At 35.8% G+C, this 20,567-nt stretch overlaps 1 protein-coding gene across 1 annotated transcript; it reads left to right on the top strand.

Moving 5' to 3' along the window:
- The first annotated feature begins 762 nt into the window (after positions 1–762).
- Positions 763–8,947, top strand: LOC127834047 (uncharacterized). The gene is made up of 2 exons (XM_052359614.1): positions 763–1,185; positions 3,893–8,947. The coding sequence occupies exons 1-2, from the start codon at positions 825–827 to the stop codon at positions 5,983–5,985; spliced, it is 2,454 nt and encodes an 817-aa protein (XP_052215574.1). The 5' UTR covers positions 763–824; the 3' UTR covers positions 5,986–8,947.
- The last annotated feature ends 11,620 nt before the right edge of the window (positions 8,948–20,567 follow it).

The raw sequence follows: 20,567 nt of genomic DNA, 5'->3' as shown, positions 1-20,567 counted from the left end.
GCCCAGGAGGTGGATACAACCTACCGACGTTGGCAGAATGCCACAACCAATGCATTCTATTGATTACAACTCGACCGTGGAAATTGGCCGAAGGGAAAGTTTTCCATTCCGATATCAACGCATTGATGCATTTGGACGGAGTCAACGAGCCGATGAAGCTTAGCAAAAACATCATGAGTGGTATAATTGACAGAAACGAACTGGAAAACAAGTACGCAGAATTTAAGCGTTACGTACGGGCACAGAATCTGAACAATTTGCTGTTGTCGCCTATGATGCTTTCTGTAATTGTATGCTCGTTTGCAGACGGAATGGCAACGAAAGGCTCTAAATGTGAATTATACTGTTTCTTGCTGGAAAGTTTTCTAAAGAAGGCGAACAGCAAAACCAGAAAATTTCAAGATCCGCCCTTCCCGTGTTTTGCAGAGACGCAATACATTCAACCAAATATTGAACATGTAAATCGTCTTGCTGAAGCGGCATTCCATTTGCTGTTTTCAAACAGAAGGGAAAATTCCATTGTGTTTGGAATTGAGGAATTACAGACATATCTTGTGGAAGAACAAATGGACCTTGCATTGCAATCTGGTATTCTGTCCGCAATACAACAAGCATCTTCACTGCGATCATTTTCCGCTTTTTGTTTCATCCATAAAAGCGTACAGGAATTCCTAGCTGCACACCATATCGCACGCAATCCACATGTACTTGAAGGTGTCATTTCCGGATATCTCAAACGCAGTGACAGTTCTTACCTTGATATCACTGAAGTTCTAATTTTTCTTTGCGGACTAGACATTTTGGCTGCAAATAAACTATCTGACATGATGGATAAATGTGACCAGCTTCATTACAATGATAACAAGTTCCACTCCAGCCCGTTTCAGCACTGTGTCATGTCTGGGTATAGAGAGGCAGTTGCCAACGCGCAAACATGTGTCAATCTAAAACTCAGTCACTTTATTATCAATGACAACAACAATCATCGAGATCTACACTCACTCTGGGTCATAAATGCGTCCAATGTCCAGCTGCTATGTGTAACTGTATTTTGTAGGAGCCCTCTACCTGATTTGACGAGTTCATCTAAATGTGACAACTCTGCACCCAGTATGGTCTTTGAACTGTCATCGTGCCAAGAGCTGAAAGTTCTTAAACTTTTTGGATACGGCATATGTTTGAAAGGTAGATATGTAAATACTATTGAAATAGTTAAGGTATGGCTTTCAATAGGTAGTGAATGATTCATTGCATTAATTAAATACTTCTATGTAAAGTTTTTGATATCTAAAGCTTTCTTACGTTGCATGCTTCGGATGTCTACATCAGAATGTATTTCAGTGTATAGCTTATGTAGCGTGCATTCAAAAGGAAATGTCAATAAGATTTTTCATTTGTCTGTATCTCGGTTCAGACAAAATGATTCTCTGCTCTTCAATAGAAACTTTATTTTGACAGTGCTTGTTGTGGCAGAACAAATAATAGGGAATATTTCTTATTTCATGTAGCCATGTGGTATTCCATTTAGTTTATACCTCCTTACGATAAAATCAAATTAAATAGTCGTGAAAGGAATGATTTGATTTGAATTCGGTACATTTACACAAAACAAATACAATCAGGTTTGAACAGGCGCGCATGAATAGATCGTATGACGTGAAATTGTATTGTGTGTGTCTTAAACGACAACTGGTTTGTCCGCATTAACGCTCGAATTGTTACGGATGTTTCAGTAAATACCAATTAGAAATATTCCGCTTTCCCATCCGACTCCTTGCCATACGTTTAACCAATGGCAAATGGATATGAGCTCAGGGATGTGTATCTTCGAACAGGCAATGTTTCCGCCCGACAACATACCTTTATAAGACCCGTGCAAAATCCTCAGACGACCTGATGATCAATGCCGTGTGTATGTGAGGGGGGGGGGCGTAGACAACACCCATCTGCTATTCACACAGCTTACATGATTTATTAATATTTTATGTCGGACCTGCTTCGGCCAATTTCATCAGATATTGGTGTGAGTTTACATGTATACAGGATTACGAATAATGGAGTAATTGCCTTTTTTATTTGCAACTGAGAACTATTTTGTGTCCCGAACCATATCTCGAAACTTCTTGGACAGCTTTCATTTAAATATGCTAAGGATGCATGTATGGGAAACATGATTATGTATGTCTAATCGCGACTGAAACGATTTGTCAGTGACGGAGTTATGGCCGTTTTGAAATCTAAATACATTTTTATATAGGATTTTTTTCTGTCTTGAGCTGTATCGCCAATAAAACATGAGCCAAATCCAAGTAATGGACCAAAATTGTTTAAAATCATCTTTGGCTGAGTTAAATACTTTAGAGGCAAGGTCAATGTCACACATGGATTTCAATATATGAAATTTCACATTATTTTCTGATAAACTTTTAACTTGCTGTTACGATTCTAATGCGCAAATAAACCGTACATACCCATACCGTTGCTTTTCATAACAAACACATGTACAGATTATAATTGTAATATTGGTATTCATTAATATTATTTTTGTGCTTTAAAAAGCAGCATAACATGAAAGTTATTTGCTTACATTGGTTATGAAAAATAATTTTCGCACCTGGTGCCGATAAGTCTAAGATTGCCGTTAGTACGTTAGTAAGACCATGATTGTAATTTAATAAGGCTGTTGAAAATGTGCTTTTTCAATAAAAAAAATCGTTAACGGTCATTCGGTCACGTTTATCTTAAACATATACTTGTTAGTTTGCTTTAATTAACAAGCAAGTTACTTAATATATCTTCATAATAATAGACTAGTTAATTCGTATATGGTAAACAGGAAATACCATGTGCAGGTGTATTTAAAATAAATAAAAAAATGACTGGAGCAAATTCTTGTTATGTTTTTGCCAAATTGGAATTTCACGAATAAACGTGTCCATGAAATTATTTTAGAAAAAAAGCACAAGATATTTCATGCCGTAAAAAACAAAGGATCACAGTTTGTTTAATGTTTTCGAAAATAATTGTTGGTCGTTTAAAAAATTGCAGCTTGGTCTTGGGGCAATTTTCCTTACACATTTTGAAAGAAACCTTCTAAAACTACCTGCTCTGAACACCCTGGGGTCTCGGGGGATTGTCATAGGGACGTTGGCTCTTTTTTAATTTAATAACAATGTGTGCCCTGTTCAAGATCATTTCTAAAAGTGTGTCTTCGAGAGCTTCTTAAAAGTTCGATGGTCTGCGACAGGCAATCAAGAGACGGTCATGGGAAATTGCATATTTGTGAATAAACAAGTGAAAAGGACGCGATATATCGATTTTAATTAAGCAGCAACTTGTTTTGAATACAGATAAGTTCACTCAATGAGGCTAAGAATACTTAGATAAAAAAGTTTGTTTTTAATAAATATTGATGAACCAATAACTAGCAAGTACAACCATCGTTCTCTTTAAAAACAATCGTAGTATGAGGTACCGATAGAAACGATCATTTTGTTACATAACGGTTTTTACGATATTAACGGTACTACAAAACTGTTTAAATAATGTTTCGTTAAGTAGACTTACTCCGAAACGGTGTACACTTAGGAAAAGTCTGCTGGTACAAAGAAAGCTAACCCATTTAAAATCCTTATACAATCGAATACCTTATCAATCACTATTTTACGACACTACCATTGGTTCATAAAATGGGCTACCTTTGTTTATATCGGGGATTTTGTTTCCTGAATTTTCGAGATCCTGGTTACAGTTATTGGTTGAATTTTTGTGCATGTATATACGCGATCTGTCTTACCTATAAACATAATAGCGTATTTGAGTGAACATAGGCTCCAACAATTGAAGATATTTTAAGTTAACGTATATTTTAAGGCGCAATTTACATTTCCAGATCTTGCCAGTTCGGCCGCATCGGTATGTCCAGTCCGGTTTCTACTTAACAATGCAGATCCAGCCGATCACTCTTCACAAATATTGCCCTCTATTGAACACATTGAATTGGGAGATGTGACCTGTTCCACTACCTGGATACAAAGCCTGTTCAACATTATAAAGACACTCAGGCATAATGTAAAGTGTGTACTTGAGGATTGTGAAATAACATCGTGCTTGAATAGCTGCGACCGAATGATGCGGACACAAATATTGTCGCTGTCGTCCTATCTGTTGTCTGTCACACAGCTGGATACTCATAGTTTGGAATTTAATATGGTATTTATCAACAGTCCTGATCTGTGGAAATTTCTGGATGGTCTGAATATCAAGAGTCTTAGTCTAAATAGTAATTTAGTCTGTTCAACAAATAAACATCCAGCGCCGTTGCCGCACTTACTATTATCGCTTACAAAGCACAAAGCACCTCAAATAGACTTAAATTATGACAGTTCCATACCGTTGGAAGCTCTAAACGGTCTTAATATAACGAGTCTGAGTCTGAGTATCAGAATGAACAGGTATGCAAAAGAACATTTATCGGTTTTTTCTCAGTTTCTATCATCGCTTACTAAGCTGGAAGCACTAAGCATGGACATGCGTGAGTGCGGTCCCAGTCAGTGGAAAGCTCTGCATGGTCTGAATATCAAAAATCTGAGTCTGTGTGGAGAGTTGGACAGTGAGGCAAAATCCCATGTATTGTGGTTTTCTCAGTTTGTTTCATCGCTTACACATCTCAAAACACTGAGCATAAGAATAACTTTTAACAGTTATGGTCTGTTAAATGGTCTGCATGATATTAATATCAAGAATCTGAATCTGTCTGGAACGTGGCACAGTTTGGCAAGGGGACATTCATCGTCAATTTTGCAGTTTCTGTCTTCGCTTAAACAGCTAGAAACACTTGCCTTGGAGTTTAGTTGTTACAGTCCCGGTGTTTGGGCAGCTCTACATGGTTTACATATAAAGTGTCTGAGTATGAGTGGTAAATATGACAGTTCTGCAGAGGAACATGTAGTGTTGATTTCTTGGTCTCTATTTTCGCTGACACAGCTGGAAACACTTAATTTGGATATAAGTAATGCCAGTTTAGGTATTTGGAGAGCTCTGCACGGTCTGAATATCAAGAATCTAAACCTATGTGGAACCTTCAACAGTACAGCAAGGGCGCATGCATCGTTGATTTCTCAATCTCTATCATCGCTTTCCCAGCTTGAAACATTTAGCATGGACATTAATAATGGCCGTTGTGGTCTGTGGAAAGCTCTGCATGGTCTGAATATCAAGAGTCTGAGTCTGAAAGGTTGCATAAACAGTTCAGCGAAGGAACTTGTATTGTCATTGTCGCACTCACTAGCATCGCTTACACAGCTTGAAACAATGAGTTTAGAATTCAGTGAGAACAGTCTCGGTATGTTAGAAGCTCTGTATTTTCTGAATATAAAGAGTCTGATTCTAAATTGTCGTCTAGGCTGTTCAACAAGGGACCAAGTATCGTCATTGAAGCTTGCACTGTCATCGCTTACACAGCTGGAAACATTAAGCTTGAACATAAGTAAAGACGATGCTGGTCTGTTTGAAGCTCTACATGGTCTGCATATCAAAAATCTGATTCTGAGTGGATGGTTGGGCAATTTGGGAAGGAATCATGTATCGTTTATTTCTCAGTCTCTGGCATCGCGTGTACAGCTGGAAACACGTAACATGGAACTTACTAATTATAGTCCCGCTATGTCAGAAGCTGCACATGATCTGAATATCAAGAGTCGGAATCTTAGTGAAAGGTTCGACAGCTCGGAAAGCAAACATGTATCATCGTTGGCCCACTCACTTTCATCACTATCACATCTGGAAACTTTAAGTATATCATTTAGTTCCGGCTTGAGTCTGAGTATGAGTCTGAGTGGTAGTTTTGTATGTTTGTCAAAGGAACATGAATGTGTGCATCAACTGCAATTACCCATACATTTGGGAAATGAATTAAAAACTTATAGTCATGATGTAATGCAGGCTCTGCGCGATCCGAATATCAAGCGTCTCAGTTTGATATAGCACGAACATTTTGGTATAGAATATCGCTGTATGCGTTTGCAAACACCCACTGTCATCGCAATCGCTGCTGGAAATGTTAAAATATATTAGACAAGATATATCTGCATACATTTACCTCTACATAGGAACATTTACATTTAACTGTGATATTGTGTGTCCCTTCGTGTTTCCGAATCTGGTGAACACACTGTCTGCATTCACTGGAACAGTTTAAGGTAAACAAGTATTTGATTGTGCTGATCATGGTTCTTCAGTCGGACAATTAATTTAAATATAACAGAAAATGTTGGCACCAAAGTTTGTTTAAGAAGCAAGATTTCGAATTTGTACCATCTTTGGTGAAACCGCTTCGGTCTGGTGTGTTGATGTTTCTGCTGCTGATGATGATTGCGATGACAAGATCTTTGGATGTGATATATAAACAATGTATGAATAAATGTCTGTGTCATCGTATTTCAAGGCGATATAAGATATATTGTTAACAGGGTTCAGTCAAAATGTATTGATGAACAACAGAGTACTCAAATAAAAAAGGGACTGATGAGTATCTTTTTAAAACCATTCCGTTTATTCTGTAATCTATGTATTTGTCCATAATTCGATTTATAACCTCTCATGCTTATACATTTTGTAAATGATGAGTTTTATTGCTAACTATTTCATGAAATCTTTCATGCGATTGCTGATGTAGATCAAACTGTAATGTTTTTCATTGTGATTTGAATGTCATTTGGTCCATGTAACAACATTATTTTGTGCTGCTAATGTTGCTGCATCCGATGATTGTATCGTTATTGATAATATTAATATGACGCATGAAGTTTATTCGTTTTAGTTATAAGCACACTCTATTGCATATGCATTTAAATGGGCTCACGGCCTTGGAAAGATAAATGTGAAGCATCGGGGTTTAGTCCGACTTTAGGTTGTGCGAACCACACATGCACCTGTGCGAGTTTTACTAATTATACATTTAAGTATAAATAAAACATTAACTTCATAGCACCACACTTAAATTTAAGAAGATATAAAAGATAATATGGTTTTATTACCAGTCGATGGTTTTATAAATACCAAAGCGACCGGCAGAGAGACAGACGGACGGACAAACAGGCATAAGGGATGGAGGATACAAAGCACTGTACCCTCGAATTAAATCAGTATGGGACATGAAAGACAATTGAAGCAAGTTGAGCAAAGCTTCTAGCAAACATTGCATTCACTAATCTTGTTTGTAATGTTTATCAGAACAGGTTACTTAATCAAGTTCGTAAAGTCACATACTGATTTATTTCGAAAAAAATGACTGAATCAGTGGTTTGATTGTATGTATGGAAATTATCAGACAATTCAAGACTCATTAATTTAGAAACTTGATAAATTTAAGTGTTTATGAGAAAACACGGATACATAAGTTTTGGAATTAAATATTAAGTTCGCAATTCAATTATAAAGGGAACAGTACATGACTGAACTTTTGCGGTTGGTTGAGTCGTGCAAGTTGATTGTGCTATGTTGTATTCAAGGAGCACGATATCAGTATCTGATTTTTAATGTTCAATATGTTGCAAGGTATGCTTTGATGCTGTAACGTTTTCAAGTTGTCATTTCCATGAAATTATAAAAAACAATCTTAAAAGCTTGATTGTTTGATACCAACATGTTAGGTATACTGAGGTTGTATCTGAATAACTAAAATATAAAATATAGGACAACAACACATCTGGTTTTCATGAGACCATAAATGAAAACATATACAATGTTTTTTTATACGTCCAATGACATTTATACACTCTGCTGTGTAAAAATGTGTGTACAAAGCTTGACTAAAAAACAAATTCTTATTAGTTTATGAATATTAACTGTGTTATAAGTTCATTTGTGAATTTGTATTAGAATGTTCTGTTGTTTGTAAAATCATCATGAGATGACATTTAGCAGTTGTAATAATTTGGAAAATGTGCACGAGTTTATAGTTCATGTATGTTTGTTATGTCCCCGGTAGGGTTTTAATATAGCAGCCGTACTTACCGTCCGCCGGAGTTTTTGTCTTAAACGCTTTCATATATTTATGCGATTTTTTGTGTGTGAGTTTACCTGCATGACCTATAGCTCTTCGAGTTTTGTTCCACTTAATTGTTGTTGTTTTTTTGCGAAGTCCCGGGCCTTGGACTTTAATATTTTTACTACAATAACCTTTTTATCGTAACGTGTTAGAATATTTATACTGTCGTGTTATATTTATGTGCTATGATTGGAAGCTGCCTTCCCATATATGCTACTTATGTTATCTTGAGGTGTAATATGTTTTACGTTCTTTGAGTTCGATGCTCTGTGTTTATGCTATTTTATGTTTTTATTGCTTCCATCAACTGGTTAAGTATACATATTTTGAAACTTAATGTGTATTTCTTTTTCCAACCAATATTGTTTGATTTTGATTTTGTGTTAAATATGTACATGTTCGGTCTTCTTAAGATAAATGTACACAAATATATTAAATTAGAAATTGTGAATAGCTGTATGTTACAAATTTCAACTGGAAAAATAGTAAAACATATGCATTGTTAAAAACTGTACAGTTTGCCTACCTAAATGAGAAAAAAAATCGGAAACTCGTATACACATTTGTTTGGCATTTTCTTTATTGTCTTATAACTAGTGATTCATTCGAATTCATACTGTGTTACGTTCTGTGGCTGTATTATTGTGTGCTACCAACTTATTATTTAACGTAATATTAATATGGTGCAGTTTTGTCTTTTAAATTTGATGAAAATCATTGCCCATACCATTATAACATAATATATCTGATTCAAATGTTTAAACAGTGCAATCAACCTCAAATTATGCTTTAAATTTTTTATAATTATTATCCAAAGATTCAGAATACCATAGAAATGTATCAAACATGACCATAAGTGAACATGTATATTGTGTATAACAATTCGGAACTTGAAATTAAATGCAACTAGACTTGTTTATTATTAAATGATTGAGACATAGAGAACATTAGTTTGATGTCTTTACATTTTTCTTTTAATAAATTGTTTCACCAAAACAAACATTTCTACTAATAAAGGTTATTGAACATGACGAAGCTAATTGTTTTTATTGGCATGTTAACCAATCTTCATAGACATTAGCAAATAAAGTGTCATCACATTCTTATTTTGAGGGTGTCTTATACACCTTGGTAGGCATGAACAGTTTATTCCGCTACCAGAGTTTGCTTTAATAAAATAATTTGGCGTTAGGATAAAACCCACAATTGTAAAGACTTAAAAGCGTTGTGAATGTGTATTAACACTAATGTAAACGCAATTTCTTTGTATGCTATGTTTTTGAGCATTATTTTCATAAATGTTCTTGACCGAGTTTTATACAAATGATCCGTAGTTATTTGGTTAACATATACACATTTAGGCGCAATATTGAATCAAAAATGTGCCGTGAATTGAATAACAATAGCTTGTGATGCTATTTCCCAAGACAATAGTAATGATGAATAGGATAGACATGCATTTCAGTCATCCTGACCCGAGCACTCAAAAAGAATAAAATAATTTAAAACTACACAGTAACACCATTCAAACGCACGTGTGTTTGCAAATACAATATGAATGCATATACTTTAAACTCCTTAATTTTTCAACTGTTGAAGAACTCGACGATTGAGAGTGTTGCAAGGATAACTTAAAGGCATACAGTGTTGTCCTCTCTTATTATTCTTATAAAAATGTCCAACATACGCTTATTGGAAAGTCAAACTTAGAGGAAATATGGAAGTAATTAAACGCATTACAGTTTCGATGACATTTCGAAATAAAAAGACAAGAAATTATACTTATACATTATCAATTTCACAACAGTCTTCCCAAGAAGATCTTCGACGGTTTTACTTTTTATAGAGCGTAAATCTACTTAACCATCATGTCTACAAAAACACATTTGCATATCCATTGTGTGATCATTTCCTTTAAACTGTCTAATCCCGTATCTCATGATATTGAGTTTAAATTATTCATTGTTTATTCTCGGGTCAACTATTCATTTTCCCGCTTTGCTTAGCAAAATATTTAACGGTATTGCCCCAAAAGCAATAGAATCCCGTGCATATGTTGCAATAATTTTGAGTTGCTAGACTTTTAATGTGTAAATATGCGTATGCTATCAGTATGAAATCGTAGGTTATCGTTTGGGATAGTAGCTTCTCGAAAAGAGATTGATAATATCGCCTTTTTTAAATAACATTTAAATTCTTAAGTACGATTATACCACACCAAAAGTAACAACAGACGGACGGTTGAACTGAGGACGATATTGTCAGATAGACATGCAAATGTTTTCAAATTAAATGACAACGACCTTTTCTATTGACATATGCTCTAAGGTTGAGAAAGTTGAGGCATAGCACACCGCCCTCTATGTAATCACAGTGTCATCATAATTGTATTAGACATCGCAGGATCAAGTTTGAGGACGGACCAGACTGACGGCAGACGGAGGACAGCCTTCAGTCTCTTCAGGTAAAATCGAAACGATTAGATCGAGGTTTTACTGTTAACATGAATTATATTTTCGCATATACTGAGAGTGATAGCGACATGATGTGTTTTGAATTCGCTGAAGAAATACGAGGTTTATATACGTTATATGTGATATGTTGCATTAGTACTTGTGTGGCTGTGTGGTATAAAAGGTGAAAAATTTGTTTGGATATAATGCTCTAGGAAAAATACACATTTAATATAGCACCTTTGAGAACATGAACTGTATTTTTGCGAGAAACTATATCATCGTTCTAGCGTTTGTGAGCGAATGCTCACAAGTTTAATATCGGGGAATGATATTTAATCCCTATTGATCCTGTTTTGTCACTCTAATCGTGATTGAGCACTGTGTTGGTGGTATCAAAGTTTTACACCTGGATAGTTTGCCTGGAGGAAATATTTACGCCGAGATAGAAGAGTTCACCGTGTAATTAAACGTGACGTGGTAGAGTGGAACGCAACCACCCAAGATGGCTACCGGAAATAACTTTCAATGTAGAGATAATTTTCTCTTTATGCTGAGTTACAGTAAAGATCAGTCAGCCTGTCTAACAAAGAAAGCAGATGATGCTGAGGGCACTTGTTTCAATCTAAATCAAGTACGATAACAACCCAGACAGAACACAGGATCCAGTAAGTAAATTTTTGACTAGTGATAATGATATCGACTAGACGCAGTCACCGTCACTTATCTCTTGTGAGGTCCAAAACACCAGAAATAACAATAACTACACGCGTAACGGTATACAAAAGGCACACGCAATCTCAAACGAAACCGACGATACGTGTCTCAACCCCAGTACTCGAAACCAAAACGAAACCTTGGAAACGTCGGCTTACGGACTCAGAAACACAAGAAAACGAAAGTATCCCCTCGAGAATAGCGGAAAATATATGAATTGTAACAGCATGAAATAAACTTGCAGATCATATGCGTGCTAGTTTTGAAAGTCTAAGCAATATAATAGAAAAACTAAAAACTACCATTGATAACAAAACAAAAACAACTGTGAAAACAGAGGTTGGACCAGCCATCTCTCAATTAAAAAAACAAAACAAAGAAATTACAAAGATCTGTGACGGCGTTAAGCTTGAGACCGCAAATGCAACAATAAGACAGAGTAATGAAAACACTCAACGTGAGTATGACAGCGAAAACTGTGCTTTAGACATTTTTTAAGAAACCTACCAGACTCTAGCGACGAAACTACTCTTCATAAAGTTAACACTCTGTTAAAAGATTGATATTTGATATTTGCTAAACGTGAAAGCTGTGGTAGCAAAACGGTAGAAAAACATACAAGCACATAATAGCATACAGCAAAGTGCTTATCGAAAAATATAGAAGGTCAGAAAAAGAAGCGATATCTTATCTTGCTACGATTACGAATCGTATCGGTACATCTTAAGACAAAGTAAAATTGCGCGGAAACAAACTGTTTCCGCGACATGACGCTGACAACCGGAACGACAATTGGACGGAAGTACGAAAAGACACATATAGGCACGCTCAAGAACACAGATTAACAAACACGGAACATAAAGGTGCAAGCTAAATTTCCAGCAGAGACGTTGACTAGGGTTCAACCGGGAACGGAAGAATAAACAAGGGGCACTGCTCAAAGAACGAACGGCGCCCCTACAGAGAAACAGCCCAACGGCAACATTAGGTGACTAGCGGGTTTTGGAATCCAAATGAGATAAATAAAAACCATTAATCTGAAAATTTTATGCTGAGAAAATCAGACATCGATAATTAAAATCTAGATATCGGAAGGGTCGCTGAAAGTCACTTAAATAAATACGAAAGAATAACGTTGGAAGGGTACAATTGGTATGGAAACAGCAGAACCGAGACACATATAAACATCCCAAAAGGAAGCGGTGGCGTCGGTATTTTTGTGAAAAATGAACACTTTGAATGCTGCCATATTAACCTGCAAGATAAATGTTACGAAGGCCTAATACGATATCCCTTGACAGAAAATATACCAAGGAACATTTGAAAGTAAGAACGTGTCTGCTTGTTACCACCATCAAACTCGTCGAGACAGATACATTACAATACAGATGCAAATGCTTTCATTTCATTGACTCACTAGTCCATTGTTACGTAATTGACTTTATGAAAAATCAATATTAGTAATCTTTCACAGACTTTCTATTGAGTGCAAACTTGTGTATACTTTACTGAAGAAACATTACGAAAAGTGACTTCACTTCCGTGTAAACGCGTGTATATGTGTTTGTCAACTACTAGTCGACTTAGTGCCATACAAACAGTTACACACATTAACGGATTTTTAAGTTTGGCGCCCATACCCTTTAGCATCCGAATCATTAAATATTAACTACCTAAATAAACATATTTGTCAGGAGCATTCACTCCTGAAATGGAATGTCAGTCTTACTACAGTTTAATAAAGTGTGACAGTCCCCAAACGACAATAATATACGCCCAATAGAAAGCACACGATACGACAGAAAAAATATACAGGGTACTTTTATGGTGTATATTGATGTCATTGAATTAAATCACAATAAACCAGAAGTGTATAGGCAATTAATATGATGATTTCCTTGAAATAATTCGGAGTCAGATGGACATGCAATTTTTAACTATATGATGCTTTATTCTTAAATATTTTTCTAAAAAGAAGGGATATATTTGACATTTGTTCGTAGTTTCATTTCATCGTTCCTCAAAAAGTTGTAACTCTGATGCTCTGGTCTCCTTTCTACCACTGAGTAATTAAATGGTAATTAAATTGAATGCGTTTTTATTCCATTTTATTATTGTTTAATTTCAGTTGCAATGCTATGAGGTTCAATTTTATGTACACTTAAATGTTTCATGAATATTTCTAGACCAAGTGTGAGGTTGAGCGCTATAAAACCGGTTTTAACCCCCAATGCTTTGCATTGACCGTTCCAAGGCAATAATCCCCAGCTTTATTCTTGTATGTGTGTATGTTGTTTCGTTGTGTGCTGTTTCGCACTGTTTTGGCAATTTGTCACTTGCCGTAAGTAAAGGACCAACTAATTGTTTATAATGAGAATGCAATTCTGCTCCAGCAGCTGAAGTAACACTTCTTTATATTGATCACAAAAATATAACGTGGTCAAAAAGATCGGTACATCGATTCCAAAAGCATGGAGGAATTAAAACCTCAATTTCAAATGGTCAAACGTGCGCATTACAGAAAGGAACTTAACTTGATTATTACGGACCAGCCTTAAGCGCATTTATATTACTGAAATATTGATATTTGACAGGACTGTACAAATGTACAAGGCGTCACATAAAGGAACAACATATCAAATTGCTTGAATTGTATTAATCATACAACTCAGAGTTTTGGAAAACAATAGTTAGTCTAGGATTTGAACGCAATAATAAAAAACCAATGGAAGTTAAAATGGTCGATGCAATTTACTCGTTTGACTTACCAACAGGGTTGAACGAGTGCAAATCCTGCTTCCAAAAGTTATTTACAACCGATGAACATTACCTATTTAAACAAAAACCATGCGACATCGTATCTTCGCAACATACTAGCGGTATTAGTATTATTGATATTAAAAACGTTATAAATAGTATAAGGAAAAACAAATCGACGTGATTTGACAAGATAACAAGTGAAATGTTAACTAATACTCCTTTTTTAAATACTTGCGCAAATTATTTTGCGTATGTTTTGAAACAGGAAACATTCCTGAAAACGGTATAATAACACCTGTATTAAAAATCCTGCAACCGATGCTCGGGACCCAATGAACTAAAGAGGTTTAGCTTTAACTTCGGCCGTCTATAAACTCTACTGCACTGTGCTTGACACACAATTGCCAACCAGGGCTGAGGAAAACAATAACAGATGAGACAACCAAAACGGCTTTAAATTGGGCAGAGCGGACGCGCAATGCTTCTGTTCACTTAACTGAACATATTGCTCCTGCAGAACCCGGGAAGCTGTTTGTCACATGGGAACACTCTCCAATCAGAGACCAGCGTCCGGAAGGCAATCATATTCATTTTCAATAAGGACGCAGTTGGGTTCGAGCGGGTGAAAGTGTGCATGGGGCACATTGGCATGTCGCAGACGGGCGCCACAACACTGGTCTACAAATGCTGCCGTCTTTCTAATAAGGCTGAATAGGTCAAGTTCTCCCCGGGTACTACTTCCCCGTACCCCGGGTACTTTGAAGTATACTTCACCGTACACCGATTTTCAAATGATACTTTTGGGTATCCCAGTATACTTCGTTATCTATTTGTCTCCAATTCACACATTTTTTCTCGTCATCTACGGGTTTCTGCAATTCGAAACCATGCTATGGGTCATCTATCAAAGCGTACTAAAACGAAAATTGAAATGCACCGTACGAAAAATGTCTGCACGGAATGCAAGGGACAGACGTTTTTGACGTATGCGGCGCTTGTGCAAAACGTGCAGTATGGCCACTAGAAAAGTCTGTAATGGTTGTTTGTTTGGTACTCTCACCTTGGGTGCTGGTGATTGCCTTACATTTCACTGTACTCGTTATCGAAGCTTTCCACATCGTGAATCGCTTGCTATGATACTATGTTAACCTTTCTGCCTAATCGGAACAATTAGCCCTGGGATATAGGTATGCATACTTTGCAGTTCGTACGACCGTTCTTCTTCATCGACCGTTTGCGTACCATAATCGTTTAAAATAAAGACAACACGGCGAGAATTAACTATACGCATCCAAGCTCGTTACTTTAGGGTAAATACTATTACTAGTAACGGAATGCATAGCTTTCTCCGGCACATGTGTCGTCTACACGCTAATCGGCGCTATTCTGAATTCATTACTATGGATCTCTTGATCTCCATATTTGTCTATGACTGTTTCGATTCGGCGTATTCCGAGTACTCGAGGTTTGGCAAGCCGATTCACTCGGAGATCATGGAAAAGATCGGACTCGATTTTTTTTTTTAAATCTGCCCAGGATCAGAAAAACACCACTGTCCGAGAAAAAAGAAGAGCAGATAAATTTTGTGCGGGGACAAGGCGGATTACTGAACTGGTGCGCACCAAGTGTTAGTCTCTTCTAGGAAAAATATTATAACCCTTTTATTCCAAAACAGATGTTCTAAACAGCCTCACGCCATATACCTGAACAATTTTCTCGATATCATGAAGCTGTTCGCGTTCTTGTTCTTCGTGTTTGTCGTGATCTTAGCCTTCGCCTGACGTCTTCTCTGGTACGCAGCAATCATGGCGCTCGGAATTGGCTTCGTGTCGCTGGTTTTCAGACAGTTCATGTTAAGATCCAAAAAAAGCTAAAGGTAGAAAAAATCTCACATGAAAGAAAGCTTTAAAATAATGCGATTGAGGCGTACTGACAGTGTTCAACGCTCGAAGAAATAGAGGCGGATATCGTGACCAATACGAGTAGCAATAACTGTACACTGCGCGAAAAGGTTGCAATTCAAACCAACGATAAAATAGAAGAATCGGTCAACTGCTTAGATTTGGATGAACTAGCGACGTCGCAAAAAGAATCACAAATCTCACATTCTAATTTCGTTCAGGGGTTGAGAAATGATATAGATCACTTGCTTTTAAAGAAAACCAAACATGGTACCAAGATTTATGTTTCGTTTTTGAAGAACTTGATGCAAATGCTGGCATGGAAATTAATGTGCAAGACAAAAATCTAAGTTAGCGGATTCGATGTACCGCCAATAAGTCTGATGGTTGTGGAGCGTATGTGACGGGAAGCACTGTTTCTTTGCCTATATAATATTGACATGAAATTTAACATACACGTTGAATAAAAATAAATAAGATATTATACTTATTTAAAAGTCATGTTAACAAGAATTGCGATCTCAAATACTTCTACTTTTTAAACATACCGTAGATAGTGCGCAAATATTGAAATAATTTAATATTTACTACATTTAATGATTTTAATAACTTAACGAGTTTTGTATTGTAATTTAATTCATTTCATTATTCGCGTTCTTAATGTAAACACTCATAAAAAGTAGGTGATTACGTAAATTACTTAGAATATTAAAGTCTCTATAACGCTCAAAATCAACGAAAATTTCGTTAAGTATTTCGTAAAATAAAGTTAACACCTTAACAATCAGTGTTCCTTATAGCAATAGCCAAAATTTCAACGCTAGATGTGGTATGATTACATAGATTTTTGTAGATACAAAATGCTCGTTTTTATTTATTTGTGGCAGAAATTAATTCCCGCGAATATATCTATTCATACGACACACGAACACCATTTAAGTGTTCATGTGTCGTATGAATAGATATGCAAAACAATAATAAAAACGAGCATTTTGTATCTACAAACATCTATTTTACCAGACCACATCTGACGTTGAAATTTCGGCAATTGCCATAAGGAACACTGATTTTTAATTGGTTAAGTTAATTTTACGAACAATATAACGAAATTTTCGTTGATTTTGAATAGTTATGTTACTTTAATGTAATGATACAAAATACTGCTTAAGCAAATAGGACGTTAGATGATCATGATTGAAACAAACAGTGAAAATCTTTATACAAAGTATATTTCTGTGCACTTGTTTTGATAAGCAGTCATTACTGTAAATTGCTTAACAAAAGATCAAATACGCAGACCAAAGTCTCAATCCATTGCGCAATTTGAATAAACGTGTTAATTTTGTCGGTTAAAAATCCACCCTACCCTCACCCAAGTTCTCAAGTTTTTTTTCGCGAGTAAAACATAAAAAGTGGAACCGAGTATCAAAACTTAACCCCTGTGTGTAACAACAAAGGTGCCCCATTCGTTGCTTTATTACTGTGCTGTATACTGATTACTTTATTATTGACATGCAATTTATTCCGTCCTCGATGTGGCATGTTGTTTTCGTATGCGACACCGTTAATTGACATTATGTAGCACGCTAAAAAGGCATTTATACTATTTATGCACTGATTGGAAGTAACAAACAAAATATATGCAATGGTTAAATGGTCATTGACTGACCGTTTTTATTATATAACGAAAGTTCAAAACATATATCAATTTATACACCAATATATATAACTTAAGACATAAGGAGATTAAACAATTATGTTATTCGTTAAAATGTGGAGGTTTCTTTAGAAAATGGCCTTCAAAAAGTTATTACAAAATGTACTAGTTACAACAAAACAATTTATTTCCTGAAGGCAAGTGCCGATTTGTGAGGAGATTGGGGTGGGAGGTGGGTAAATCAATTTTTTTTTCGTTGTTCTCTTTGTACAGCCGCGTGGCATCTGAATACGCATAATTAAAGATAGTTACACTTCGTGTGTTTCCGTCATTGTTTACAGAGAATATAGCCAAGCTGATTTGATTTTTCTGTAATATGATGATTTCCTTGAAATAATTCGGAGTCAGATGGACATGCAATTTTTAACTATATGATGCTTTATTCTTAAATATTTTTCTAAAAAGAAGGAATATATTTGACATTTGTTCTTAGTTTCATTTCATCGTTCCTCAAAAAGTTGTAACTCTGATGCTCTGGTCTCCTTCCTACCACTGAGTTATTAAATGGTAATTAAATTGAATGCGTTTTTATTCCATTTTATTATTGTTTAATTTGAGTTGCAATGCTATGAGGTTCAATTTTATGTACACTTAAATGTTTCATGAATATTGCTGGACCAAGTGTGAGGTTGAGCGCTATAAAACCGGTTTTAACCCCCAATGCTTTGCATTGACCGTTCCAAGGCAATAACCCCCAGCTTTATTCTTGTATGTGTGTATGTTGTTTCGTTGTGTGCTGTTTCGAACTGTTTTGGCAATTTGTCACTTGCCGTAAGTATAGGACCAACTAATTGTTTATAATGAGAATGCAATTCTGCTCCAGCAGCTGGAGTAACACTTCTTTATATTGATCACAAAAATATAACGTGGTCAAAAAGATCGGAACATCGATTCCAAAAGCATGGAGGAATTAAAACCTCAATTTCAAATGGTCAAACGTGCGCATTACAGAAAGGAACTTAACTTGATTATTACGGACCAGCCTTAAGCGCATTTATATTACTAAAATATTGATATTTGACAGGACTGTAATTAAAGATAGTTACACTTCGTGTGTTTCCGTCATTGTTTACAGAGAATATAGCCAAGCTGATCTGATTTTTCTGTAGATAGGTGAAAGTCCACCTTATTACCGTTCCTTTCACCCAACGCATAAAAAACACTGATACGTTATTTCGTATAGTTTGCATTTATGCACTGGGTGGAAGTAACAAACAAAACATATGCTGTGGTTAAATGGTCATTGACTGACCGTTTTTATTATATAACGAAAGTTCAAAACATATATCAATATATACACCAATATATATACCTCAAGACATAAGGAGATTAAACAATTATGTTATTTGTTAAACTGTAGAGGTTTCTTTAGAAAATGGCCAAAAAGATAGCTTGCTATCTTCCCCCACAAACGGTAATGGAGAGGTCCCACCTAGTTGGCACGACTGAGTAATACAAAATTAAACTCATACTTTGGCATCTCGTGTACAAAAAATGAATTTCATAGCTCAAGTATAGCAAGTATATAACAAATGACATATTTTTCAACAGAATCAAAAAATATTTTGACTATAATAAAGCATGTCATTTGGAAATGCATCAAGTAACTTGTTTAAGCAAAACAAAGTACATAATCTCAGTAACGTAAATATAACAAGTATGCAAAATCTTCCCTTACAATATATACTTGTAATTACCAGTAACATGTTAATTAAAGAAATGCTAGCATTCCTGGCCCTGAGTAGGTGTGTATATAAATGTAAAATTGAACAAAATTTTGTCACGCATTTTTAAAAACCCATACAGAAATGAGATTTTCACTACATAATCGTATTTTATGGCAACTGAACAGTAGACCGTGTTGCTACCAGCGCATACAAATAAATAATAATCTGGATTCAAAAAACAGAAATGTCCCACAACTGTATGGCTATTGTTCCAATGAAATAATGCTTCTGTGTTAACAAAGTGAGCTTGATAAAGTAGTAACTGTGATACTGTGTATAACAAACATATCTCGCTACATAACAGTAGCGTATGAAATGAAAATAATGTAAACAACAAAATGTAGCTACACGAAATTGTTTGCTCAATTCAATACGATGTAGTTAAACACATCTAGCATGTGACCACATTCAGGTGTTTTTCGATAGCCAGTCCAGGCAGGTACCGAATATATTTTAAATACGAGGTTTTCTCTAACATATCGTACATGAAGAAAAATAGCAGTTGGAAAATTGTTGTCGTTGATAACCCAAGCAGGCAATAATGTTTCCAATACAAAAGCGAGTATCTTTCACAGTACTAAAAACACACACTCAACATTCATATTGAAACAAAACACAACACAATAACACAAATACCACAAGTAAAAATGTTTCACGATATATATCTACAGGTAACTGGTAAATCTGGGTTTCTCTACCAGGACAAAGCTAGTCTCAATCGTTAAGGTTGGCATTAATATCAGAAAGCACATCTGTTGTAAGCAGGTTGCTCGATAGAGAGTGCTCTTATCACCAAGTTAATAATATTATATAATGCTTTTCGTTTGTGGGATAAGACTGGTCGATTATCTGTGATTCTGATGTATTTTTGAAAAGCGTTACTATGCCAACGGCCTAAATGTCTTATCTTAGCATCTGAGTACCCCCGTTCAGCAGAGTCGGTAGCTTTATCAATGCAAAGCTGTGGGATTTATACCTTTTGCTGTCCAAGCCACACAATGCTAAACACGAAGCTAGCTGTTTATCAAAAACCCGCCTTGGAGCAGGTATACCAGAAGGTGAAGTAAAAATAGTCCCCGGATATTGACCACGAACTGATATGTAGTTCTTCAGGACATGAACTGCAGATTGTTTTGTATGGCCATGTGAAAAGGTGATTGGGTGTGGTTTGCCATTATTATGTTTAAATCTGTGGTAAATTTGACAGAACTCATGAAACAACCTCCAACTGCGCTTGTATGT

The sequence above is a fragment of the Dreissena polymorpha genome, chromosome 6, assembly GCF_020536995.1.
Source record: "Dreissena polymorpha isolate Duluth1 chromosome 6, UMN_Dpol_1.0, whole genome shotgun sequence".
Taxonomy (NCBI): Eukaryota; Metazoa; Mollusca; class Bivalvia; order Myida; family Dreissenidae; genus Dreissena; species Dreissena polymorpha.
This window is presented reverse-complemented; position numbering and strand designations above follow the sequence as displayed.